This window comes from Vigna radiata, chromosome 1 (genome assembly GCF_000741045.1).
Source record: "Vigna radiata var. radiata cultivar VC1973A chromosome 1, Vradiata_ver6, whole genome shotgun sequence".
Classification (NCBI taxonomy): Eukaryota; Viridiplantae; Streptophyta; class Magnoliopsida; order Fabales; family Fabaceae; genus Vigna; species Vigna radiata.
The window spans coordinates 9,179,813-9,203,304 of record NC_028351.1 but is presented as its reverse complement, the minus strand read 5'-3'; the positions used below and the strand labels follow the sequence as shown (position 1 = coordinate 9,203,304).

The following is a 23,492-nucleotide window of genomic DNA, read 5'->3' as shown; positions in this document are numbered from 1 at the left end:
TATATAATAAAAATGGAATTATCTCACTCATATCCTAGTTGAGTTGGTGCTAAGGCTAGTAAATAGAGTAAAAAACATAAGCACGAAAAGAAAAAAGAAAAAGGTCTATGAAAAATTTGGACGTGAAGAAACCTATGATTCTTAACAAGTGGTTTTGTGATTGAGAAGGGTTTTCTTGTTGGTACATGGATCATCATACCGAATGGCTTCCATGCTGCTGTTTTCTTCTTTTTCCTCTTCTTCCTTCTTCTTTCATGGTGTCTTTCATGATGTTGTTTTCTTCTTTTTATTCTCTTTCTTCCATGATGTCTTCCGTGATATAAGGATCATCAAATCCAATGTCTTCCATGAAGCTATTTTCTTCTTCTGCATGTTATTTTTCTTTTTCTTCTTGTTCCTCTTCTCCTTTCCCTTCTTCCTTTTCTTGTTGGTAAATGGATCATCAAACTAGGAATGTCTTCCATGATGCAGTTTTCTTCTTTTTCCCCTTCTTCCTTCTTCTTCCATGGTGTCCCATGATGCTATTTTCTTCTTCTTCTGCCTTTTCTTTTTTTTCTTCTTCTTTTGCCTTTTCTTCTTTTTCTTCTCCTTCTTCCTTTTCTTCCTCCTTTTCTTCTTCTTCCATGATGTCTTCCACGATATAAGGATCATCAAACCGAATGTCTTCCATTTCCTCTTTGAATACATGGATTCCTGTTGCTTTAATCCATGACTTCCTTGACGGAGTATAATATGTAACCTCCACGTGATTCCATTCCTTTCCAAAAGGTTGTTCAAAAAAATTAACATACATTTTTAGATCAGAGAGGTATGTTTGACCGAATTCAAATTTCGCCACCTCCAACAAATAGTGGCCTCCGCCTGTTTGCAATTCCCCATTAATGTGCACCTCAAAAATGGTACTTAAGTTTTCATATTTATTCATATGTATAATAAGAAGAGAAAGAACTCTGGCAGGAAACTTATTACGAAACCAGAAAGAACATGAAGGTCCACTGCTCTTCAGATCAAACCACTCTGGAAAACTTTCTCCTGGAAACGTGAAGATAGCAGTTTTTCTAGCTTCGTATAGTTCCTGTTAGTCATACATAATTCATAAAGAACTCATTAGCTTACCAACATTAAGAGCACTACGTATTATCAATCAAAAAATTCAAAAGCAAGACAAAACCTTATTTAGCAACATGTCTAAGCTGGTGGAAGTCAAAGATATACATTGTGGTGCACTGAAATATTTTAATTTTGGTGGAAACCCTCTGATTTCCTCAAGATGTTTGCAATGAGTCACATCAAGCGAGTTGAGGTTGTGAAATTCTTTGATGCATTCAGGAAGGTGTTTGAAATTATTGTCCTGTAGATATAAATCACGCACTCGTGCCAACCGCATGAAACCTGCTGAAAAGAAGTCATCATCCAGGTTGCAAGACCAGGCCGAAAACCAATCTAACTTTGAAGGAACCACTGAGCCTACGTTATCTTCAGCATCTTCTGATTTTATCCATTGCCACTCCTTGCAATTAGTAACACTAAACTTAATCAAGTTAGGCATCGTGAAAATGCTACTTCTTAAGTGAACAATTTCACATGACAAGGATAACTGTTCGAGTCCAATAAGATTTTGAAACGACAGTGGCAATTCTTTAATGGGAAGATCTAGCAATTGAAGTACCCTTATGTTTCCCATCTTTCCTAGTATTTCTGGAAATTTCTCAAGACTGTAACAAAATGAAAGTTCTAGGCTTTCAAGAGTAGGCAAGTTAAGAGGTGGAAAACTCGTAAGGTTGATGCAATGATTCGCATGCAGTATTTTAAGTTTACTCATAAAACCAATTGAGTCATGAACTGCATCTAAACTCACACACCAGTTAAATGAAACTTCCTCCAAATTTCCGAGATCAGACATATCGGGTGTCTGTGTTAAAAACATGCACCAGTCAAAATTCAAGACAGTTAGATTTTCGAACTTCTGCAAAGAAAATAAAGAGAAAACAAGTTAAGATATTTATATTGTTTTTAATAATTTACAAGACGAGGAAAACAATCTTTAAGCTTGCCTTTGCTGAGCCAAGGAATCCAAATGACGTAAAATGACTGTTAGGTAACTTGCATGTCACAAGATTGTTCGGATCAAAATTTGATGGAAAACAATTTGAAGGGTATCCATGCCATTCCAGTACTCTCAAACTTTTTGGAAGATAATTGGNACCTTTGGAAAATTNACCATTTCTAATGATAAGTATTTTAAGGTTTTTCATCCTTCTGAAGGCGTTGGGATTCCATTCTAGCGTTTCTTCTCTCTCAGATATAGACAAATCCAGGCGTATGATTTCAGTTTTGCTAGTTCCCTGTTAATGCAAAAGTCACGTTCACGAATCCAAAAAANTCACGTGTTAAGAGAACTTTGCAAAATTGCTAAGAGAAAAAAAAATACTATGATGTGAAAAGATGACATAAAAATATTAAATCAAGCTAATAAAACATATCAGTCATGGATGAAGCTTACTTACCTTGTTGTGTTTTAAAACATGAAGAATATCTTTCCCTAACCATAATCTCCTGTGGTTCTCTNGCTCTTTGGGTGACTCTTGCCGGTCAATATCTCTACCCATGTCCTCAATCAAGTCGTGCATTTCAATTACACNAAACCTTCCATNCCGAACCTTTATGAGAGATTTTTCAACCAACACCCCGATATGATGTTTCATGTTGTTATCATAAAGAATACCAAGTATATGTTCAACTTCTTCCAAACTACTTCCTTTAAAGAAACAGGCNATGTCAAGAAAGACATTTTTTTCTTCTTCCCCCAAANCATCAAAACTTACTTTAAGTATCTCTAGAATTTGACCGTTAGGAATTCTTTTGTAATGTTCAATCGCAGACTCCCATTCTTCAACACTTTTTCCAACCAAGTTGGAACCTATTACTTCTAAAGCCAATGGAAGCCCAGAAGCATAAGTTACTACACGTTTCAACACGTCCTCGTAACTCGGATCAACTTTTTCCCTTTTGAAAGCATTCCATATAAGCAATTGAAGAGAATCATTCTCATTCAATTCCTCCATCTCATAAGTTCTTTCAATCTCATGAGATTTTAGCAGTTGTTCGTCCCGAGTGGTAATGATAATCCTGCTGCCGGGACCAAACCAATCAGCTCTTCCAGCAAATGCTTGTAACTGCTTTCTGTTGTCAACATCATCTAGAATCAAGAGAACCTTCTTTCGCCCCAGCCTCTCCTGTATCANTGATGCTCCTTCTTGCCAACTTGTTAAGATGATATTCTTCTCTCTAAGCATTTTTGAAAGAAGGATGCTTTGGAGGTGTTTTAGCCCCTCTTTGTTTGATTCTTCTCTTACATTTTGAAGAAAACATGACTCATCAAAATCATCAGCAATGGAATTATAAACTGCTAGAGAAAGTGTTGTTTTTCCTAACCCACCCATTCCACGGATCCCTATCATGTGGACAACATCATGCGATCCAAGATCCAAAAGTTTCTTGACTTTCAGCACCTGTGACGGTAGGCCAACTGGATAAACCGCAACATGTAAAGGAACACGATTAATCACCCTGGAAACCCGTTCAACAATGCTCCCAATAAACTTGTACTGGTATTCATACCTGTTCCAAACATTAAAGTTTAACTAAGTTAAACTAGAAAACCATGTCTTGATAAGTATAATAATTTTCAATAAAATAAAAAGATTGGTAAGGTGGGTACCCATCTCCGAAGTGATAGCCAGACAAGTCAGCAACTTGACGCAGAGCCGTTTTCCATTTATGTAACTTCTCCTCCTGCCCTTTGAACCTCTTTTGATGCTTAGTCAATGCTTCTTCATAGCTACCTTTCTGATGTCTGACATAAGAAGGATCCACCTTATAAAACACTGGTATAACCAACAGCCCTTTACTCTTGCAGTCAAGGATGGTTGCAAGTTCATCCAAGCAGAAGGAGGAAGAGGCATAGTTGTGAGAGAGGATAACGATGGCAATCTTAGACTCTTGAATTGCTTTCTGAAGTGCTGGTGTGATTTCCTCTCCGCTTTGAAGTTTGCCATCATCCATGAAAGTGTGAACTCCCCCATCACATAGAGCTTTGTAGAGATAACCAGTGAAATCATAACGAGTGTCTTCCCCTCTAAAGCTGAGGAACACATCGTATGTGAATCTACGGGAACTTGGAGTTGCCATTAGAACAAAGTCTGGAATGATGATTGTTAGCGTGTTGGGACTGTAAATGGAATCAAACTTTTATATAAACATAAAATTAGAAGAGTGAAATGTAAGGCAATGCAGAATCAAGTGCCAAACAGTAATTCGCTGGGTCCTGTTGTAAGTTAAAGCGCGTCAAAATTTTGGCAATTTTCATCAAAAGTCAACACTATGCATAACCCCTGCTCTACGTTGGACAAGTCTTCATCAAGTTTCAAGTTCTTAGAAATTTCCCATAATAAATGNTAGCGTGTTGGGACTGTAAATGGAAAATATCTGTCTCAGGTCTTTCTGATTTGTCTCATTATATTTATTAATGCAAACAATAGCCACACAATAATGGTTTGATTTTCACCTTTGATAATTCTATACCCAATCCAAACAACTGAGTTTAAATTGATTTGTTTGATTAAGTTGGGTTCATCTAAGTTGTATTCATTCCTAATGATCTCAAACTATTGTTTTTACTACTTACATTCGTACGTGCACTTTGATAGTTTTTGCAACTACATTTCTTGTAAAATGTTTATTTTTACATTATTCCTTTCGGTTAATTGTGATTTTTTTTTTCTCAATTTTAATCTTTCTTCTCTTTTTGTCATTTAAAAGCTGATTATATGTTTATTGTTACACTATTTATAATTAATTTTCTATCAATTTTAAACTTAATTATTACATTATATTTTAAAAAATAAAAATATTTTATCTTGATTTCAAAATTTGATCCTCGAATTTGATAATGATTCTATGGATAACTTCAATTTTTTAGCAAAAATATAGACTTGGCAGTTAATTCGGCTCAGCCTATTTGTAATTCACATGGGAGCTTTTGCTTCCTGCACCCTGTTATCGTAATGGGGCTTATCCGTATTTAAATTTAAATCTAGATACATTTTAATGGCAAATAACATTGAGAAGGAGGATCCCCTATAGTAGAAAAAAGTATAAACATTCAATATATTATTAAAGCACTAGAGTTTTACTTTCATCTAGTTTATAGAAATAGTAAAAATAGCATATAAGTTATTTCAAAAGAATCTCTTTGACACTCCAAAAACCAAATTTTTTTACAGTGAAAATAGGTATTGAAATTGATGATGATTAATAATTGAGAAAATATTTAAAAAGTAGTGTAGAATGGAGTTAAAGTTTTTTTTAAGTACTTAAAAAAANTTATCTATACCCAATAGATGACTGAATATAACTATTACCATTGAAACTTTTCTCTTTTCTCTGAAAATTCGACACTATGCATAACCCTACTCTACGTTAGACAGGTCTTTTAATGTTCTTAGAAATTTCCCATAATGTTAGCGTGTTGGGACTGTCGGCAGGTCAATGCAAACAAATGCTTCACAATAATGCTGATTACATGTTTATGGTTACACTATTTATAATATAGACTAAATTTCTTGTAATGTAAAATTTTTTATTTTTACATTATTCGTTTAGGTTAATTGTGAATGTTTTCTCAATTTCGATCTTTCTTCTCTTTAGTCATCTAAAAGCTGAGTTTATTGTTACACTATTTATAATTAATTTTCTTTCGATTTTAAACTTATTACATAATATTTTAAAAAATCAAAGTATTTTATCTTGATTTCAAATTTTGATCCTAGAATTTGATAATGATTGTATAGGTAACTTCAATTTCATAGCAAAATTCTAGACCTTTTAGTTTAGTTTCGGCCAGATCTGTCAGTTTAGTTTTGGTCTAACCTAATCGTAATTCACATGGGGGCTTTTGCTTCATGCTCCCTATTATTGTATTGGGGCTTATCTATATTTAAATTTAAATCTAGATACATTTTTATGGCAAATAACATTGAGAAGGAGGATCTCTTATAGTAGAAAAAGATATTAAAGTACTGGAGTTTTACTTTCATTTAATTTACAGTAAAACTAAATATTTCTCTACAATTGAATCTTTTCTTTCTATTCAATACTGATGGCTTTTAATAGCCATGTAAAATGCCAAATAGCAAAGACCGTTTTACAAATAAAATAATAACTAGAAACATATCTATAAACTTATCTGGTCAGTCAGATTCACAAAATAATAACTGTACCTAACAAATATCACAACTTAACCAAATATATCAATAAAAAATATAATTAAATATTTAACCAAAACGTTCTCTCAAAATTACAAATAAGCTCCTTTCATAATTTAAGTTTACTTATCCAAACTCTTTCATAAATTTAAATTTTTCTTTCCTTGATCTATTTTTAGGTGATTTCTCAATAATCTTGGTTGATCTCTCAGCAACATTGATCGACTTCTTAATTTCGTTTGAAATTTCACTCATCAAATTATCCGGCTTTTCAATATCTGAGCTTCTCATACCTGGGTTTTTCTCAACATCTTCATCTTCCTCTAGTTCAAGAAGACTAGATGTTTTCTCTTCCTTTTCAAGAGCCGCCGCCTTCAATTCCTGAAGTTTAACCCTTTATTTATTCATTATTTCATCTCTCACTAATCTTCTCACCCCGACAAAATTTAGCAATGTGACTGGACTTACCACAACTGTAACACTTCGACTTGTAATGTTTGATCGAAAGGTTCAAACTCTCATCTGAGAGCTTGAATTCAAACTTGTCTAACGTCGTTGTCACCTTTATACACAACCTCTAATATCTCCCAAGCTTCCTTGATGTGACATTCGCTATTTTTTGGAATCCCGACTCATCTACTACTTTGTAGAGAAAATACAATGTTACCCATCTCTTGCATGTGTTTTCTTCAACGCGGTTATCTGTGCTACTGATGTTCATCTTCATTAGGTTCAACGTGACCATCTTCCACTATATCCCAAATGTCTTAGGATCTTTAGGCACTAATTATTATAATTAGTTTCTCGTCAATTGTGCCACACTCATACCATTGATAATCTTTGTTATCTCTCTCCAAAAAAAATCAAACACTTACTTTTTCTCTCAGTCTCCTCTCTTTTTTTTTTTTCAATACCACTTTGTTAAAAAAATCTCACACTACACTCTAATATTTCTTTAAAATTGAGTCTTTTCTTTCTATTGAATACTAATGGCTTTTAATAGCACTGTAAAATGCCAAATACCAAAGACTAACTGTACCTAACAAATATCACGGCTTAACCAAATATATCAATAAAATATATAATTATCTACTTAACCAAAACATTATCTCAAAATTACAAATAAGCTCCTTTCATAATTTAAGTTTATTTAATAAATACTTTCAATAAATTTGTATTCGTGCCCACCACAATTTCAGAAAAAAAGTTTAATGAAGCTAAAATGGTTATGAAAAAAAAAACTGTAAAGAGTTGTAAAACCTAAATAAAATAGAGAAGAGTGTTTTGTATGAAGTTGCAATAAAAAGATGAAAAAAAAAACAGTAAACTTCAATTTTGTGAGTGTAGGTTGTGTGATGCAAAATGTTTTTTTCTTTCAATTAATACATAAACGTTTAAATCTGCAACTTAATAAACCTTCTATGATAATTTTGCTCTGACACAGAATCTAAGGCATGTTTAGTACCAATACTATTAGATTTATTCAGTTTATCAAGATCGTCAATGTTCTGAGCATGCGTAATATGGTTTTCAGAATCCACGTTATCATTTAAGTTGTTACTCTTATGAACAGCAAGATCAAAATCATATGTAACCTCATATGATTTAAGTATTTAGTTCTGTATCTCATCCTCATATGTAACCTCCTACCTCACATGCACTTCAAACATATTATCATTCACATGCATCGATTAATTCAATTGTATAGCAGAAAGATATATATGATCCATATTTATCATCACTCTTCTCTTGTTCCTAGAAAGAGAAATGTATATAATGTGTCATTCAGGATGAATAACAACCCACTTTCTAATATATTAACAGAATACAAGATGTAACTGTCCTGAAAAACAAAAACCGAGTATTTGACGACAATGTAAAAGAAATATCGATCGGTGATACTCAGGTTGTGTTGCTCCTTAGGCTTGTAAATACAACAAAAAAGAAGCAAGAAAACAATAGAAAAGAACCTATGAATGTCAACATTAAACCTATGCTGTTTAAGGAGTGGTTTTGTGATTGGAAAGTGTTGAGATGATTGTCTTCTTTATTGGAATAAGGATCATCATATCGAATGTCCTCCATGCTCCTGCTTTCCTCTTTCACCACATGAATTCCTGTTGCTTTAATGACGGAGGTATCAAACAAACCTTCATAGGTAACCTCCACTTGCTTCCATTCCTTTTCAGACACTCCCATAAGATCATCTTCGAAATTTAACTCTTTTATATCAAAGAGATGTGTATAATCCAATTCCAAAATCTTCCCTTCTTTATTCATATGAAAAAGAGACTTTATAATTTTGCCATTGATGTACACCATGGGTATAGCCAAGTCGAAAGGGCCTAGCACAGGTGCGATAAGAAGACAAAGAACTTTGGCAGGGAATTTATTTCGAAACCAGAAAGAGATTGAAGCTCCCTTGCTTTGTTTATCCAACCACTCTGGAACACTTCCTCCTGTAAAGATAAACACTGTCCCTCCAGCCTCGTGAAGTTGCTGCTAGTCACAGTTCATCAACAATTCATCAAATGAACTATCTGCTATCAAAACAAATTAATCAAAAACAATACAAAACCTGGTTTAACAACACGCTTGATCCCGAGGAAGTCAATGATATACAGTTTTTTGCCTTGAAATGTTTTAAGTTTAGTGGAACCCCTCTGATTTCCCGAAGAAGTTTGCAATCACTCACATCAAGAACATGCAGGTTGTGAAATTCTTTGATGCATTCAGGAAGGAACGTGATATCACTTTCTTGTAGCCATAAATAACTCACTTGAGCCAACTGCGAGAAACCTGCTGAAAGAAAATCATCATTAAGGTTGCAAGAGAGAGCAATAAAGTCATCTAGTTTTGAAGATACGATTGAGCCCACTTGTCGATCACCCTCTTCTGATTTTTCCCATTCCCACCCCTTGCAATTATAAACTTTAAAATCAGACAGTTCAGGCGTCATGAAAATGCTACTTAACCGAACAAAATCACATCTCACTAGTAAATTTTTGAGTCCCGTGAGATTTTGAAATGAAATTGGCAACTCTTTTATGGGAAGTTTAACCAGTTCAAGTCACTTTATGTTTCCCATATTTCCTAATATTTCTGGAAAATTCTCAAGACTGGAACAATATGAAAGTTCCAGTCTTTCAAGAGAGGTCAAGTGAAGAGGTGGAAAACTCGTAAGGCTGGAGCAACCTTCTGCACTCAATANTTTAAGTTTAGTCATAAAACCTACTGAGTTGTGAACTACAGTTAAACTCTCACATCATTCGAAAGAAAGTTTCTCCAAATTTTGGAGATCAGAAACATCTGGTATCTGTGTTAAAAGTTTGCAGTCGTCAAAATTCAAGCTGGTTAGATTCTCGAACTTCTGCAAAGAAAAAAAAATAAGGGAAAGGAAATAAGAACCAAAGGGATAAATTTAAAGTGCATTTATCACTTTATACAAGATGAGGAAAATATACTCTTTAAACTTACCTTCGATGAGGCATGGAACCCAAAAGACGCAAAGCAACTGTCAGGTAATTTGCATATGACAAGTTTATTGGGATGAAAATTAGATGGTAAACAATTTGAAGGATATCGATGCCATTCCAGTACTTTCAAACTTTCTGGAAAATAATTGGGAACTTTGGAAAATTTAACATTTCTATTGATAAGTATTTTAAGGTTTTCCATCTCCATGAAGGTGTTTTCATCACATTCTATTGTTTCTTCATTCTCAGAAATGGAAAAATCCAGACATATGATTTCAATTTTACCCGTTCCCTGTTATTGCACAAAAGGCACGAATCAACCACAGCATAAGATTAAGACACCAATTAAGAGAAGTTTAAAAACTAACATAAACAGAAAAATTTTAAAATTGTACAGAAAAAAATAACTATGATGTGAACTACGACAGACAAAAGACTGAACCAAGATAAGAAAACAAATCAATCATTGGTGAAGCTCACTTACCATTTTGTATTTTAAAACTTGGATTATATCTTTAGGCAACCATAACCTCCTGCGATTCTCCGGCTCTGTTGCTGATTCTTTCTGGTCAATTTTTTTTTACCCATGTCCTCAATTAGGTCGTGCATTTCCACTATACTAAGCAGACTAACCTTTATGAGAGATTTTTTGAAACAACTGATTTTATTTAAAGCACTGTAATAACAGGGTGTAGTATAGGCGTATGGAAAATATGTATATTTAACAGCAATACAACTGAAATAATGAAACACTAATAGAATAGTGTAAAAAATATGGTGTGAGTGATGCCGAGCTGGTACGTTATAAGATTCCACCTGACAGGAATTAATAGCAGAACAGAGAAGAAGCACCGATAGAGAGAAGATTCAGGGAGAAAATTCATACCACATGCCTGCCCCTCCTGGCTCACACGTAATCCTTCAAATAGGTATTTCTCTTGGCTGGACGCGTGCTCTTTCTAACAGCTTCTTTGGTACCAGAGTTCTCTATCAATTTACCCATTTCTCCCTTACCCATTTCAGGTGTGAATTCTCTTATTTGCCCTTTCTCTTTTATACATGTTACATTACCCTCCTCATCAAAAACAACCTTGTCCTCAAGGTTGAACAAGGGATAAGCTTGTTTGACTTCTTCTACATCCTCCCAGGTAGCCTCTTTCGGATCGGAAATGTCCCACTGNACTAGTACCTGTGAGACCTTCTTGTGATTCCTTGTGACCACTCTACACCTTAGTATGTTCGAGGGCTGCACTGTAGGACCAAACTCAGATGTTGTGAGGGGTAAGGGAAGATATTGTTGTGGTAGATCACCTTGGAATTTCTTGAGCAAAGAAATATGAAACACCGGATNAATTTTAGCTGTGTCAGGTAATTGNAATCTATAAGNAACAGCTCCGATCTTTTCCACCACCTCAAATGGCCCAAAANACTTTAGTCCCAATTTTTGATTTTTGCGTAAGGCCAAGGATTGTTGNCGATATGGTTGCAGCTTAACCAATGCCAGATCACCCACCTCTAGTTGAATGTCTCTCCTTTTTTTATCTGCTTGTTGTTTCATATAGTTCTGAGATTTCAATAAATTAGCCTTTAGTTGTAATAAGACTTGATCTCTTGTTGTCAGAGCCTCTTTCACTGAAATGGAATCGTTGGGATTTTGTTCATATCTTTCAAGTTTAGGTGGAAGTCTGCCAAACAGCGCTTGAAAAGGAGTCATACCTAAACTGTGATGAAAGGAAGTATTATACCAATACTGAGCCCATGGTAGCATATTAATCCAAGACTTAGGATTCTCATACACATAGCACCTTAAATACATCTCTAATGTCTTGTTTAAATTCTCGGTTTGGCCATCAGATTGAGGATGATAAGCGGACCCCATGGCTAATGTAGTTCCTTGAGATTTAAACAGTTGTTGCCAAAAGGAGCTAATAAAAACACGGTCCCTATCTGATACGATGGATTTTGGAATACCATGTATCTTTACCACTTGTGCAATAAAGGCATCTGCTACTGCTTTGCTGGAAAATCTGTCAACCACAACCATGATTGTGGTGTACCCATTCACGGTTGGAAGATGAGTGATAAAATCCATAGCAATATCCTCCCAAACTTGTTGTGGGATTGGCAATGGTTGCAGCAGCCCTTTGGGTAAAGCATGATCCACTTTCGCTTGTTGACACACTGGGCATTCATTGATATATTTACGAATGTCTTGCTGCATATTGGTCCAGTGGAATTGATACTAGTGGTCTTAGTAATACCGGCATGACCTCCGATTTTGGAATTATGAAATTCTTGGAGTATTTGCTTAATGAGAGTAGAATTATTAGGCACCATTATTCGACCCTTCCAAAAAAGCAGACCCTCCTTAATAGTATACTCAGCATGTGGAGAGAGACCCTGAAGACAGTTGTTATACACTTGAGACAACTTCGGGTCTTTTTGAGTTAAGTCCACCAATTGTTGCAGCCAAACACAGTTAGGTTCAGACCAAGCCATGAAAAAACTCCTGGATAAAGCATCTGCAGGAATGTTTTCTTTCCCTGCTTTATATTGGATCTCAAAGTCATATCCTAAGAATTTTGGCAACCATTGTTGTTGCTCTGGAGTTTGAAGGGTCTGATCCAACAATTGTTTCAAACTTTTCTGGTCAGTCTTGATAATAAAGTGATGTCCCAACAAATAATGTCTAAATTTAGCCAATGCTTCTGTAATAGCATACAGCTCTCGGACATATGCAGATTGGGTTCGCATCCTATGAGACATTTTCTTTGAAAAATAAGCAATTGGATGCTGATTCTGACTAAGGACAACACCTACTGCAATACCAGAAGCATCTGTTTCTAATACAAATGTTTCTTTAAAATTGGGAAGAGCCAAGACAGGTGCCGAAGTCATTGCAACTTTCAATTGTGCAAACGCTACTGCTGTTTTTGGAGTCCAGTGAAAAGCATCTCTTTTTAGTAAATCAGTTAATGGTGCTGCTATGGTGGCATACTGTTTCACAAATCTTCTATAGTATCCTGTGAGGCCAAGAAAACCCCTTAATTGCTTTAAATTTGTAGGCTGAGGCCATGCTCGTACAACAACTAATATTTATCATCCATAGCTACTCCAGAACCAGATAAGGTGTGTCCCAGGTATTCTATTTGAGTAACACCAAAACAACACTTAGAAAACCGGGCAAACAATTTATGTGTCTGTAGAATCTTGAGGACAACTTCTAAGTGATATAAATGGTCCTTCCAATTGCAACTGTAGACCAAAATATCATAAAAAAAAACCAACACACATTTTCTTAATAACCCGTGGAAGATGTTATTCATTAAACTCTGAAAGGAAGCTGGTGCATTAATTAATCCAAATGGCATGACTAGCCATTCATAATGGCCATGGTGAGTTCTAAAAGCTGTCTTGTACCTGTCCTCGGTTTTTAATAAAATCTGATGATATCCAGATCTGAGATCCAACTTAAAGAAGTAACAAGCACCAAAGAGTTCATCAATCAATTCATCTACGGTTGGAATAGGAAAACTATCTTTGATAGTGATAGCATTGAGGGCTCTATAATCTGTACAAACTCTCCAGGAGCCATCCTTCTTCTTGACCAAAATAATAGGAGAAGAAAAAGGACTTTTGCTATGTTGTATAATGCCTTCTTTCAACATCCCNTCTACCAACCTTTCAATCTCCTCNTTTTGACTATGAGGATNCCGATAAGGCTTAACCTTCACCGGATTAGACCCTGCTAATAGAGGAATAGCATGATCATGTGATCTTTGAGGGGGTAAGTGATGAGGAGTATCAAAAACTGACGCATAAGTACGCAGTAATAATGCTAAGTCCGGTTTCATATCANNTTGTGCNTCCAAAANTGTCCCCGAATGGAATTGTTCTTCCACTAANTTCATATTATNAATCTCGGCTATAGCATTTGTGTGCACCATCCTTCTTATGTGGTGTAATTGAGCTTGAGCTGGCACCAATTCCTTATCACCTTGTAATGTAGTGAATCTACCCTCATGAAGGAGTTTCAACTGCAAGGTATCATAATCGGCAATGAGGACCAATGGTTTTCAACCAACTAGCACCAAGAATGAGATCGGCTCCAGAAATAGGAAGTAAGAAAACAGGGAAGACAAAAGAATGTCCCTGTGCTTGAATATTAAGCTGTTGAATCTTCCCTTCAGCTGTCATATAATTGCCATTCCCTACCATCACACGAAACAACTTAGCAGGTTCTACTGGAAGTTTTAAAAATTTAGCAATCCGNGGCTGCAAAAAGTTATCAGAACTGCCTCCATCAATCAATACTTGCACAGGAAGTTGGTTAATGTAAGCTAAAAATCNTATGGTGCCCACACTCATTCCACCTTTCATAGCATTCAGAGATAAATGGTGTTCTTCCCTACAATCACTGGGAATAGTTTCTGCGTTCTCTGTTGCANTATCATGCCCACCAATTTCCTCNTCTTCTAATTGAAGAAAAAGGTATTGTCTATTAAGACATTTGTGATTAAAAGTAAACTTTTCATCACAAAAATAACAGAGACCTTTGTCCCTTCTCAATTGCATTTCAGCCGGACTAATCCTCTTAACATTGTTAGTTTTTAATGGAGAAATATTTGGAGTAGGTAATAAGGGAGGAAGAGTGGTTTTCACGTGTAGACGTTGATTCTGAATTGGCTGATTCTGATATTGCTGCTGCACTGACTGNGATACAGATTTCGTTGCATAAGAGGAGACCACCGGTTTCGTGAAAGATGGTTTTGGAGCAGGACAATATTTATCTTCATACAACTTTGCCAACGCCACTGCCCTCAACAATGAAATTGGAGATAATGCCATAACATCCCTTTTAATATCAACATTTAATCCGCTCAAGAAAAAATTCAAGAGTGCCTCATCAGTTAAACCCACTGATCTATTTGCCAAAGACATAAATTGTAGATAATAATCAGAAACAGAACCTGTTTGCTGCAATTTAAACAATTCAGCCATTGGACAGTCAAAAGGGGAAGGTCCAAATTGTGATTCAAGGGCACGAGTTAAATCGAGCCAAGTATTAACGGCTGCCAAACGTTGCAGCATCTGAAACCAAGGAACCACTTCACCTTCAAAATACATAGCAGCGATGTCCACCCTAGCCATGTCCGGTGTGTTGTGATAATTGAAAAATTTCTCTGCCTTGAAAATCCAGCTAAGCACCGACGATGTGCCATCAAAGTGGGGAAACTCTAGAGAAATATTCCGCATAGGAAGCGCAGCATTCAACGGTCTCGGAGATGTGTTCGTCGTCGACTCTTCATGGTGGTGANGCATCGATTTCTCCATTAACAAGCGTTCTAATGTTGCTTGTATTTGATCGAATCGATTTTGATTTTCCGCCTCTTTCTGTGCATTGTACTCACGTTGTTGACGATCTCTCAACTCAAAACGCTCCAATAGCCTCTGAATCTCACTACCTTGGGTTTTTAGTTCGGCTTGAACATCCTTCAAGCGTGTAGCTTCAGCCATGAAGAGCAATGAAAGCACCAATGAAACAACTGATTTTATTTAAAGCACTGTAATAACAGGGTGTAGTATAGGCGTATGGAAAATATGTATATTCAACAGCAATACAACTGAAATAATGAAACACTAATAGAATAGTGTAAAAAATATGGTGTGAGTGATGCCGAGCTGGTACGTTATAAGATTCCACCTGACAGAGAGGAATTTCAGAATTAATAGCAGAACAGAGAAGAAGCACCGATAGAGAGAAGATTCAGGGAGAAAATTCATACCACATGCCTGCCCCCTCTGGCTCACACGTAATCCTTCAAATAGGTGTTTCTCTTGGCTGGACGCGTGCTCTTTCTAACAGCTTCTTTGGTACCAGAATTCTCTATCAATTTACCCATTTCTCCCTTACCCATTTCAGGTGTGAATTCCCTTATTTGCCCTTTCTCTTTTATACATGTTACATTTTTCAACCAACACACCAATATGATGTTTCATGCAATCATCATAAAGAGCTCCAAGAATATCTTCTACCTCTCTCAATGCACATCCTTTGAAGCAACAACCAATGTTAAGAAAAACAACCTTCTCTTCTTCGTCCAAAGCTTCATAGCTTACTTTAAGTATCTCTAGGATTTCTTTCTTAGGAATTCTCTTATACTGTCTGGTAGAAGATTCCCACTCTTTCACACTTTTTCCATAAAGGTTGGAACCTATTACTTCTAAAGCCAATGGAAGACCACATGCATAAGTTACCAGACGATTCAAGATTAACTCATAATCTAGATCAGCTTTTTCCTTTTTGAAAGCTTTCAATGTAAGCAACCGAAGAGCATCGTTCTCATTCAGTTCCCTCACCTCATATGTTCTTGTAACTTGATGAGTTGCCAACAATTGTTTATCTCGAGTTGTGATGATGATTCTGCTTCCGGGGCCAAACCAGTCAAGTGCTCGTAACTGTCTGAGATTGTCAACATCATCTAGAATCAAGAGAATCTTTTTCCTCTTGAGCCTACACTTTATCATAGAAATTCCTTGTTACTTGTTAAGTTAATGTCCTCCTTTCCTAATACTTGTGATATAAGGATGCTTTGGAGGTGTTCTAACCCATGTTTGTTTGATTTTTCTCTCACGTTTTCAAGAAAACACAAACTATCAAAATTCTCAACAACTAAACCATTATAAACAGCTCGAGCAAGTGTTGATTTTCCTACACCTCCCATTCTGTGGATGCCTATCATGTGGACACCATCATAACATCCAACCTCTAAGAGCTTCCTAACTTCTAGTACTCGTGAATATAGTCCAACTGGGTAATCTGCAACATGTAAACAACAACCACAACCAATCTCTTTACAGACCCGCTCAACAATGCTCCCAATAAACTTGTATTCATATTCAATTCTGTTTCAAACAAAAATGTTTTAACAAGTTTGTATCCATGCGGTCCAATAGCAAACCCAAAACAGGTGAAACAAAATACTCAACAAATAACAAATATTGACTTTGATACCATATTAAATAACTCTGAGGGTATATACATCCCATATGTGAAACATTAATAGATGATTCGATTGGAAGTAGAATGATATGCTCAATAAACATAATTTGCTAGGATAGACTATAACTTATACTATGTTTAAAAATGGACTTTAAGCTAACTTAACCTCACAAATCCGGCTTATAAAGTAAGATTTACACCCACTTATTATAAATTGGCCTTATTTCTAATCCAACAAAAAAAATTATGAAGTAAAAGTTTGGTAAGGTGGCGTACCCATCTTTGAAATGATAACCAGACAAGTCAGCTACTTGACGCAGTGTCATCTTCCAGTTCTGCAACTTCTCCTTCTTTTCTTTGAACCTTTTCTGGTGCTTAGTCAATGCTTCTCCATAACTCCCTTTCTGGTGTCTCACATCTGAAGGGTCCAGTTATAAAATACTGGTATAACAAGTAGCCCTTTATTCTTGCAGTCAAGGATTGTTTCAAGTTCATCTAAGCAGAACGAGGAAGAAGCATAGTTCTGAGAGAGCACAGTGATGACAATCATAGACTCTTGAATTGCCTTCATAAGTGCAGGTGTTATTTCTTCTCCTCTCTCAAGCTTGTCATCATCAATGAAAGTGTGAGTTCCCTTGTCACGAAGAGCTTTGTAAAGATTGCCAGTGAAACCATAGCGTGTGTCTTCCCCTCTAAAGCTGAGAAACACATCATAGGTGAATGTTGGGGAGGTCATTAATGAGAGCTTAGAGTGTATATGAAATTAATCTTTGAATAAATATGAAATTTATATAAGCACTGAAGTGTAGAGTTAAATAAAAAAATAAAAGAACTTGCAGGCGGCGTAACCTGTGATCTTCGATTAACGTAGTCAAAAAGAAAACAAAAAGGAAGATGCGTTCATACATATATCTTTGTGCATATAATCTGCAGTACTAGATGTCAGTGTTAAAATAAGTATTTACTTTTAAAAATTATTTTTGCTAAAAGTATCAATCTTTTAAGAGTCGAGTTTATTCTAAAATATTCTGAAAAATGGAACGTTGGTTTTATATCGAACAAGCGTGTTTAAATGGCTTCTAAATTTAGATGAGAGAAAAAACAAAAGACATGTTCTATTCTCGTTCTCTCATGTTAATAGACAGAAGTGCTATTTTTCAGTCCCTTAAATTAAAATGAGTAAAGATGGTGAGGAAGAAGAAAAGTTACGTAGATGGCATGTTTTGTCTCCAAAATCAAACCTGAATGATGACATTGAGAAAATGTTACCAAACATATTGAAAATACCACAGCAGTGTTAATTATTACAGGAATGAACTTCATAGAAAATTATCTTTTTCTCCTCTCTTTACTGTCAAAAGTCAACACCATGCATAATTCCTACTCTACGTTGTTCTTAGAAATTTCCCATAATAAAGAGTACATACAATTATTTAGAATAATTGACAGATCTGTTTAAGTTTACACATCATAGAGTATAAATTTATTATAAAGTACAATAAAGTATATATATATATAAACAAATCTGTTTCTATCAAATAATGAACCATTTTTCTTACCCATGATGAGTAATTTGGTCTTACAGATAGAAAGGAAGGAAGTGTTGCTGTAATTTAATTACATTTAATGATGTGGATGTAAATTGTGTCCAAATAGAGTTCAGGTTACAAATATGGGTGAAACTTTTTTCAATCATATTTGAACCGATTGTTATACAAAAAAATGTTTATTGATATGATTCAGTTTTGCACATCTGTAATCTGTATTATATTCCCATTTGTATTCAACCGATTATATCATTGTAAAGACACTCTTTGCTTTAATTAAAAGAAATTTACTGTGTTAAATGATTGTTTCAAGAAAAAATGACTTCGAGATTAAAGAACATGTCAATTATGAGGAAAAACAAGTACAATGCTAAAAAAACCCTACTAGATTTAATTAATATATGTTGTTTTGTTTGAGTGACATTGTTTGAGTTTCTTGAAGCAAAGAGTAGGTTCAAATCCTGTAAATGAAAAAAATATAGGAGAAATTGCACTTAGCTCTATTGAGTTCTAACCGATATATTTTATTTTCTTTTTTATGTTTTCAAAATTAAGCCAATCATTTGTTGATTTTATCACCTATATGGACAAATCTTCCACTATATTGGCTTTTTGATTTTACCTATTTCCACCCTTTCATCTATAAAGAATAAAATCAGACAATGCATACGTCAACACAATGCTATTTAAGTGATGGAGTCCAGTAAGATTTTGAAATGAAACTTGCAATTCTTTTATGAAAAGTTTTTTCAAAGGAAGTGTTACAAAACTAATAAATAAAATAAAAGACAACTAGACAAAGACAGAGAGATATGGATAAAAAGATATTAGTCAACTCAAATAATTCTTATATAGCAAACAATATGATAGGTTTCTTCGAAGTAAGAAACCTGTTTTCTAATCTAATATAAGAATTAAACATTCAGATCTTATAATGCAACATAAATTAACACTTAAATTAAGGAAATAGGAAACTAAGAAACCATTCAACAACATTCAAGGAAGTAAATCCTTTTTATGAAAAAGACCCTGTCCAAAACAACAAAATTACACAGCCAATGATTTGAGCTATACGTGTCCCCGGTTCTTTTTTTGCAAGTTAAACTTGCAAAATGGCTAGTCAAGCATAAGAGTAGGGATAAGCCCTGTAAGCCAATATGGATTTCTTTATCCTATATAAGATGCTTTCCCATATATTTGGAGTGCTTTTCTATTATATTTATATAGAGTANCCGGCCTAGTGGCTATCCTCTTTCCTGCAGTCCTAAGCTAAGTCCCTGTCCTTATCTATGGGCTGGAGATATGAGAGTTTTGGATTATGAAACAAGAGCATTCTATACTTCTCTGTCTGTAGCTCTCTCCTTTGTCTATTATATTAATGTCTAGGAACAATAATTTCATGACTAGCTGTCTCTTGCTTTAGTTAGTTGAAGGAACTGTTTCCTCCTTAAAAGAAACTTATACTACATAAAAACAATTAAAAAAAAAACTAATAATTGAACTCTTCAATTCACCATAGTTGTTTTCATTAAACTTTGGTAATCTTTAAATAAATGCAAATAGTTTTGGACTAAATACAAATAATAAAAACTAAAAACAAAATATAATTAACTCAAAATAAAAAAAACTACTTAATCTATCTCTGTCTTAAATCAACAAAATAAAATAATATTGCATCTAAATAAATGGAAAATCAAAACTATCTATCCCTATTTTATCTTTATCAAAATCAAACTAAATATTACTAGACTCAAACTAATAAAATAAGATTCAAACAAAATTACTAATAAACCCTTAAAATTTAAGTTTATCCCAACCATACTCTTCCATAAACTTAAATTTTTCATCTTTTATTCGGCTTTTCAAGTGCTTCACAGTCAAAATCAAAATCAAAATTCGAATTTACATCACTGTAATCTTCAGTAACAACAGGAAATAATGGATATTATGTAAAGATTGCCAGTGAAACCATGATGCGTGTCTTCCCCTGAAAAGCAGAGGAACACATCATATGTGAATGAGGGGAATTCTGAATAGCCATCGGAACAAAATTTAGAGTGATAATGGTGGTCGTGTTGGGACTGTAAGGGAATCAAACTTTGTATAAACATGAAATTAGAAGAGTAAAGTGTAAAGTAGAGTAGAGCACCAAACCATAATTACCGTGCTTCAGTTTTGGTCTATGCAAACTGTAGTCAACACAATAATACTAAACTTATGTTCATCTTATAAAGATAATATACTATAAAATCACATAACTGGTTGTTTGACTTCATTTTCACTTTGTTAATTCTATCTATCCAAACCTTTCTGTTTAAATTGATTTGTTTGATTAAGTTTAATTTATTTAATCCACATTTATTCATAATGGTTTTAAAATATTTGTTTGCACTATTTTCTTACTTATATATATAAAGTCTTTCGAAACTATATTTCCAGCAATGAAAAATATTTATTTTTACACAAGTGATTTATTTAGAATAATTGTTTCTTTGTCACATTTATTACTTACTATTTGTTTTTTAGTTTTGTTCTCAATCTTAATTTTTCTTTTCTTTTTACTTACGTACTCTAAAAACATTACACATTTATTATTACACAACTAATAATTAATTTTCTATCAATTTAAAACTCTATCCACTGAATAATATTTTAGAAAGTAAAAAATAATTTATCTGGACTTTAAATATAGGTCTAGAATACTAATCAAACTAAAAATCCGATCATAGCAGTCTCTGTAATCAATTTCCATCTTTGTTGGTCAAAAAACAGAATTGTGGAATAAAAGTGTTCAATTAGGCTACGGCAACGCGTTAAATTTAACAAATAGCAGGACCACTGAACCTTGAGAGTCCGTATTCATGTTAACATATACTCATTTTCAATCTTTGACAAAATTAAATAATATTTAATAAAATGCTCTTGTCATTGCTTTTAAACTTTGTGTGGAACTTTGTCCATTTTTTTGTACTAGAATGTGATTCAAATAACATATGAATTACGAATTATATTTGAATTTGTTTTAGTGAGTCCTCTACAGATAACTATTGAGTCTAAGCAGAAGGAGGAAGAAGCATAGTTATGAGAGAGCACAGTGATGGCCATCATAGACTCTTGAATTGCCTTCATAATAGTCAAAAGGAAAAGAAAAAGGAAGATGCGTTCATATATATCTTTGTCCAAATAATCTCCAATGTTAGTGATAAAATAAGTATTTACTTTTAAATTCTTATTCTACAATGTTTTTTCTCATCAAAAATTATTTTTGCTAAAAGTATCAATCTCTTTTAAAAACTGAGGTTATTCTAAAATGTTCTGAAAAAGGGATCAACATTGGAAATATCACAGCAGTGTTAATTATTATAGGAATGAATTTCATAGAAAATTCTCTTTTTTTCCTCTCTTTTGTCACAAAAGTGAACATCATGCATAACCCTTACTCTACGTTACAACACAGGTCTTCATCAAAGTTCTTCAAAATTTCTCTGTGTACATACAATTATTTAGAATACTTGGTGTTTAAATTTACACATAATAAAGTATAAATTTATTATAAAAGTATAATAAAGTATATATCTATATAAACAGATCTGTTTCTATTAAATAGTGAACCATTTTTCTTAGACATGATGTGCAATTTGGTCTTATAAATAGAAAGCAAGGAAGTGTTGCTGTAATTTAATTAGATTTATGTTTTCTTCACTTAAAAGGATTTAGAGGAGAGTAAGTGAATGAATTTGAGAGGATTTGAAGATAATTTTTTTTTACTGTTTATTTGATTGGATTTCGACGTAAGTGAGAGTTAATTTAGAAGTAAATTTGTTTAATCTGTCATATAAATTAAATAATAAACTAATTCTCATAAACTTTACTTCCAAATACATTTTCACTTACCTCCAAATCTACTCAAATAAAACAAAAAATTTATCTTCAGATCCTCTCAAATTCATTCAATTACTCTCCTTCAAATCCCTTTAAGTGAACAAAATCTGATGAAAATTGTATCCAAATAGAGTTTAGGTATTACTAATATGGACGAAACTTTTTACAGCCATATTTGAACTGATTGTTATATCAGAAAAATGTTTATTGATATGATTCTGTTTTGCATATCTGTAATCTATATTATATTCCCATTTATATTCAGTCGATTATATCAATGCAAAGACATTCTTTGCTTTAATTAAAAGAAATTCACTTTATTAAATGATTTTATCAAGAAAAAAGGACTGAAAGATTAAAGAACATGTCTATGAGGAAAAACAAGTTCAATGCTCATAAAAAAAACAACCAGATTTAACCGATATGTGTTTTTTGTTTGAGTGCCATTTGTTTGGGTTTCTTAAAGCAAAGTTTAGGTTCAAATCCTGTAAACGAGAAAAATATAGGAGAAATTGCACTTAACCGTTTTATTTTTTTTGTTATTTTTTATGTTTTGAAAATTAAACCAATCATTTGTTGATTTTATCACCTGCATGGACAAATCTTCCACTATATTGGCATTTTGATTTTATCCATTTCCACCCTTGCATCTATAAAGAATAAAATTAGACAATATATGCGTAAAGACAATGCTATTTAATTGATGGAATCTAGTAAGATTTTAAAATGAAACTGACAATTCTTTTATGGAAAGTTTTCTCAAAGGAAGTGTTAGAAAAGTAGATGAATAAAATAAAAGACAGAGATATGTATAAAAAAATATTAATAAACTCAAATAATATTTATAACAAATAGAACATTATCCTTAAAGACAAAACGTCACCACCAGTGTACAGGACAAAACATAATATTATGTGTTACTCTCCCAACATACTATACAGAGCAAGACATAATATTATGGGTTATCATCTTAAGATACAACATCCTTGCGGATCAATTGAATGCAACGAAGAACTTTTAAACTGCAAAAAAATCTCTAAATCTTATGAACACCTTTTTAAAAAAATAGTATAATGAACAAGAGAAAAAAACACAAATAGGATTATTTATAGATAGGAAAGAGATTTAAGATTCAATTGTAATTAGAAAGAAAAACAGTAATTTGTATTTAATAAAATAAATGTGAAAACCATATATAATTCTATAATTTTAAAATTTTAAAATTTTATAGTTTTATAGATTTATAATTATATATATATATATATATATATATATATATATATATTGATATATATAATAAAAATGAAATTATCTCGCT

General features: G+C 33.7%; 1 protein-coding gene and 1 pseudogene across 3 annotated transcripts; both read right to left on the bottom strand.

The window, feature by feature from the left end:
- Positions 1–28: 28 nt before the first annotated feature.
- On the bottom strand, positions 29–4,721 carry LOC106763203 (TMV resistance protein N-like). Of its 3 annotated transcripts, none has more exons than XM_022784102.1 (6): positions 3,722–4,721; positions 2,508–3,621; positions 2,055–2,345; positions 1,670–1,966; positions 1,172–1,510; positions 29–1,075 (listed from the first exon to the last, which is right to left on the bottom strand). In XM_022784102.1, the coding sequence occupies exons 1-6, from the start codon at positions 4,189–4,191 to the stop codon at positions 443–445; spliced, it is 3,144 nt and encodes a 1,047-aa protein (XP_022639823.1). In that variant the 5' UTR covers positions 4,192–4,721; the 3' UTR covers positions 29–442. The 3 variants fall into 3 exon arrangements, with proteins under 3 accessions (XP_022639823.1, XP_022639827.1, XP_022639818.1); XM_022784106.1 differs by having other exon boundaries at positions 1,172–1,526; positions 1,863–1,966; XM_022784097.1 differs by having other exon boundaries at positions 1,172–1,966.
- A 1,671-nt stretch (positions 4,722–6,392) lies between these two features.
- Positions 6,393–17,618, bottom strand: LOC106756960 (annotated as a pseudogene).
- Positions 17,619–23,492: the final 5,874 nt, after the last annotated feature.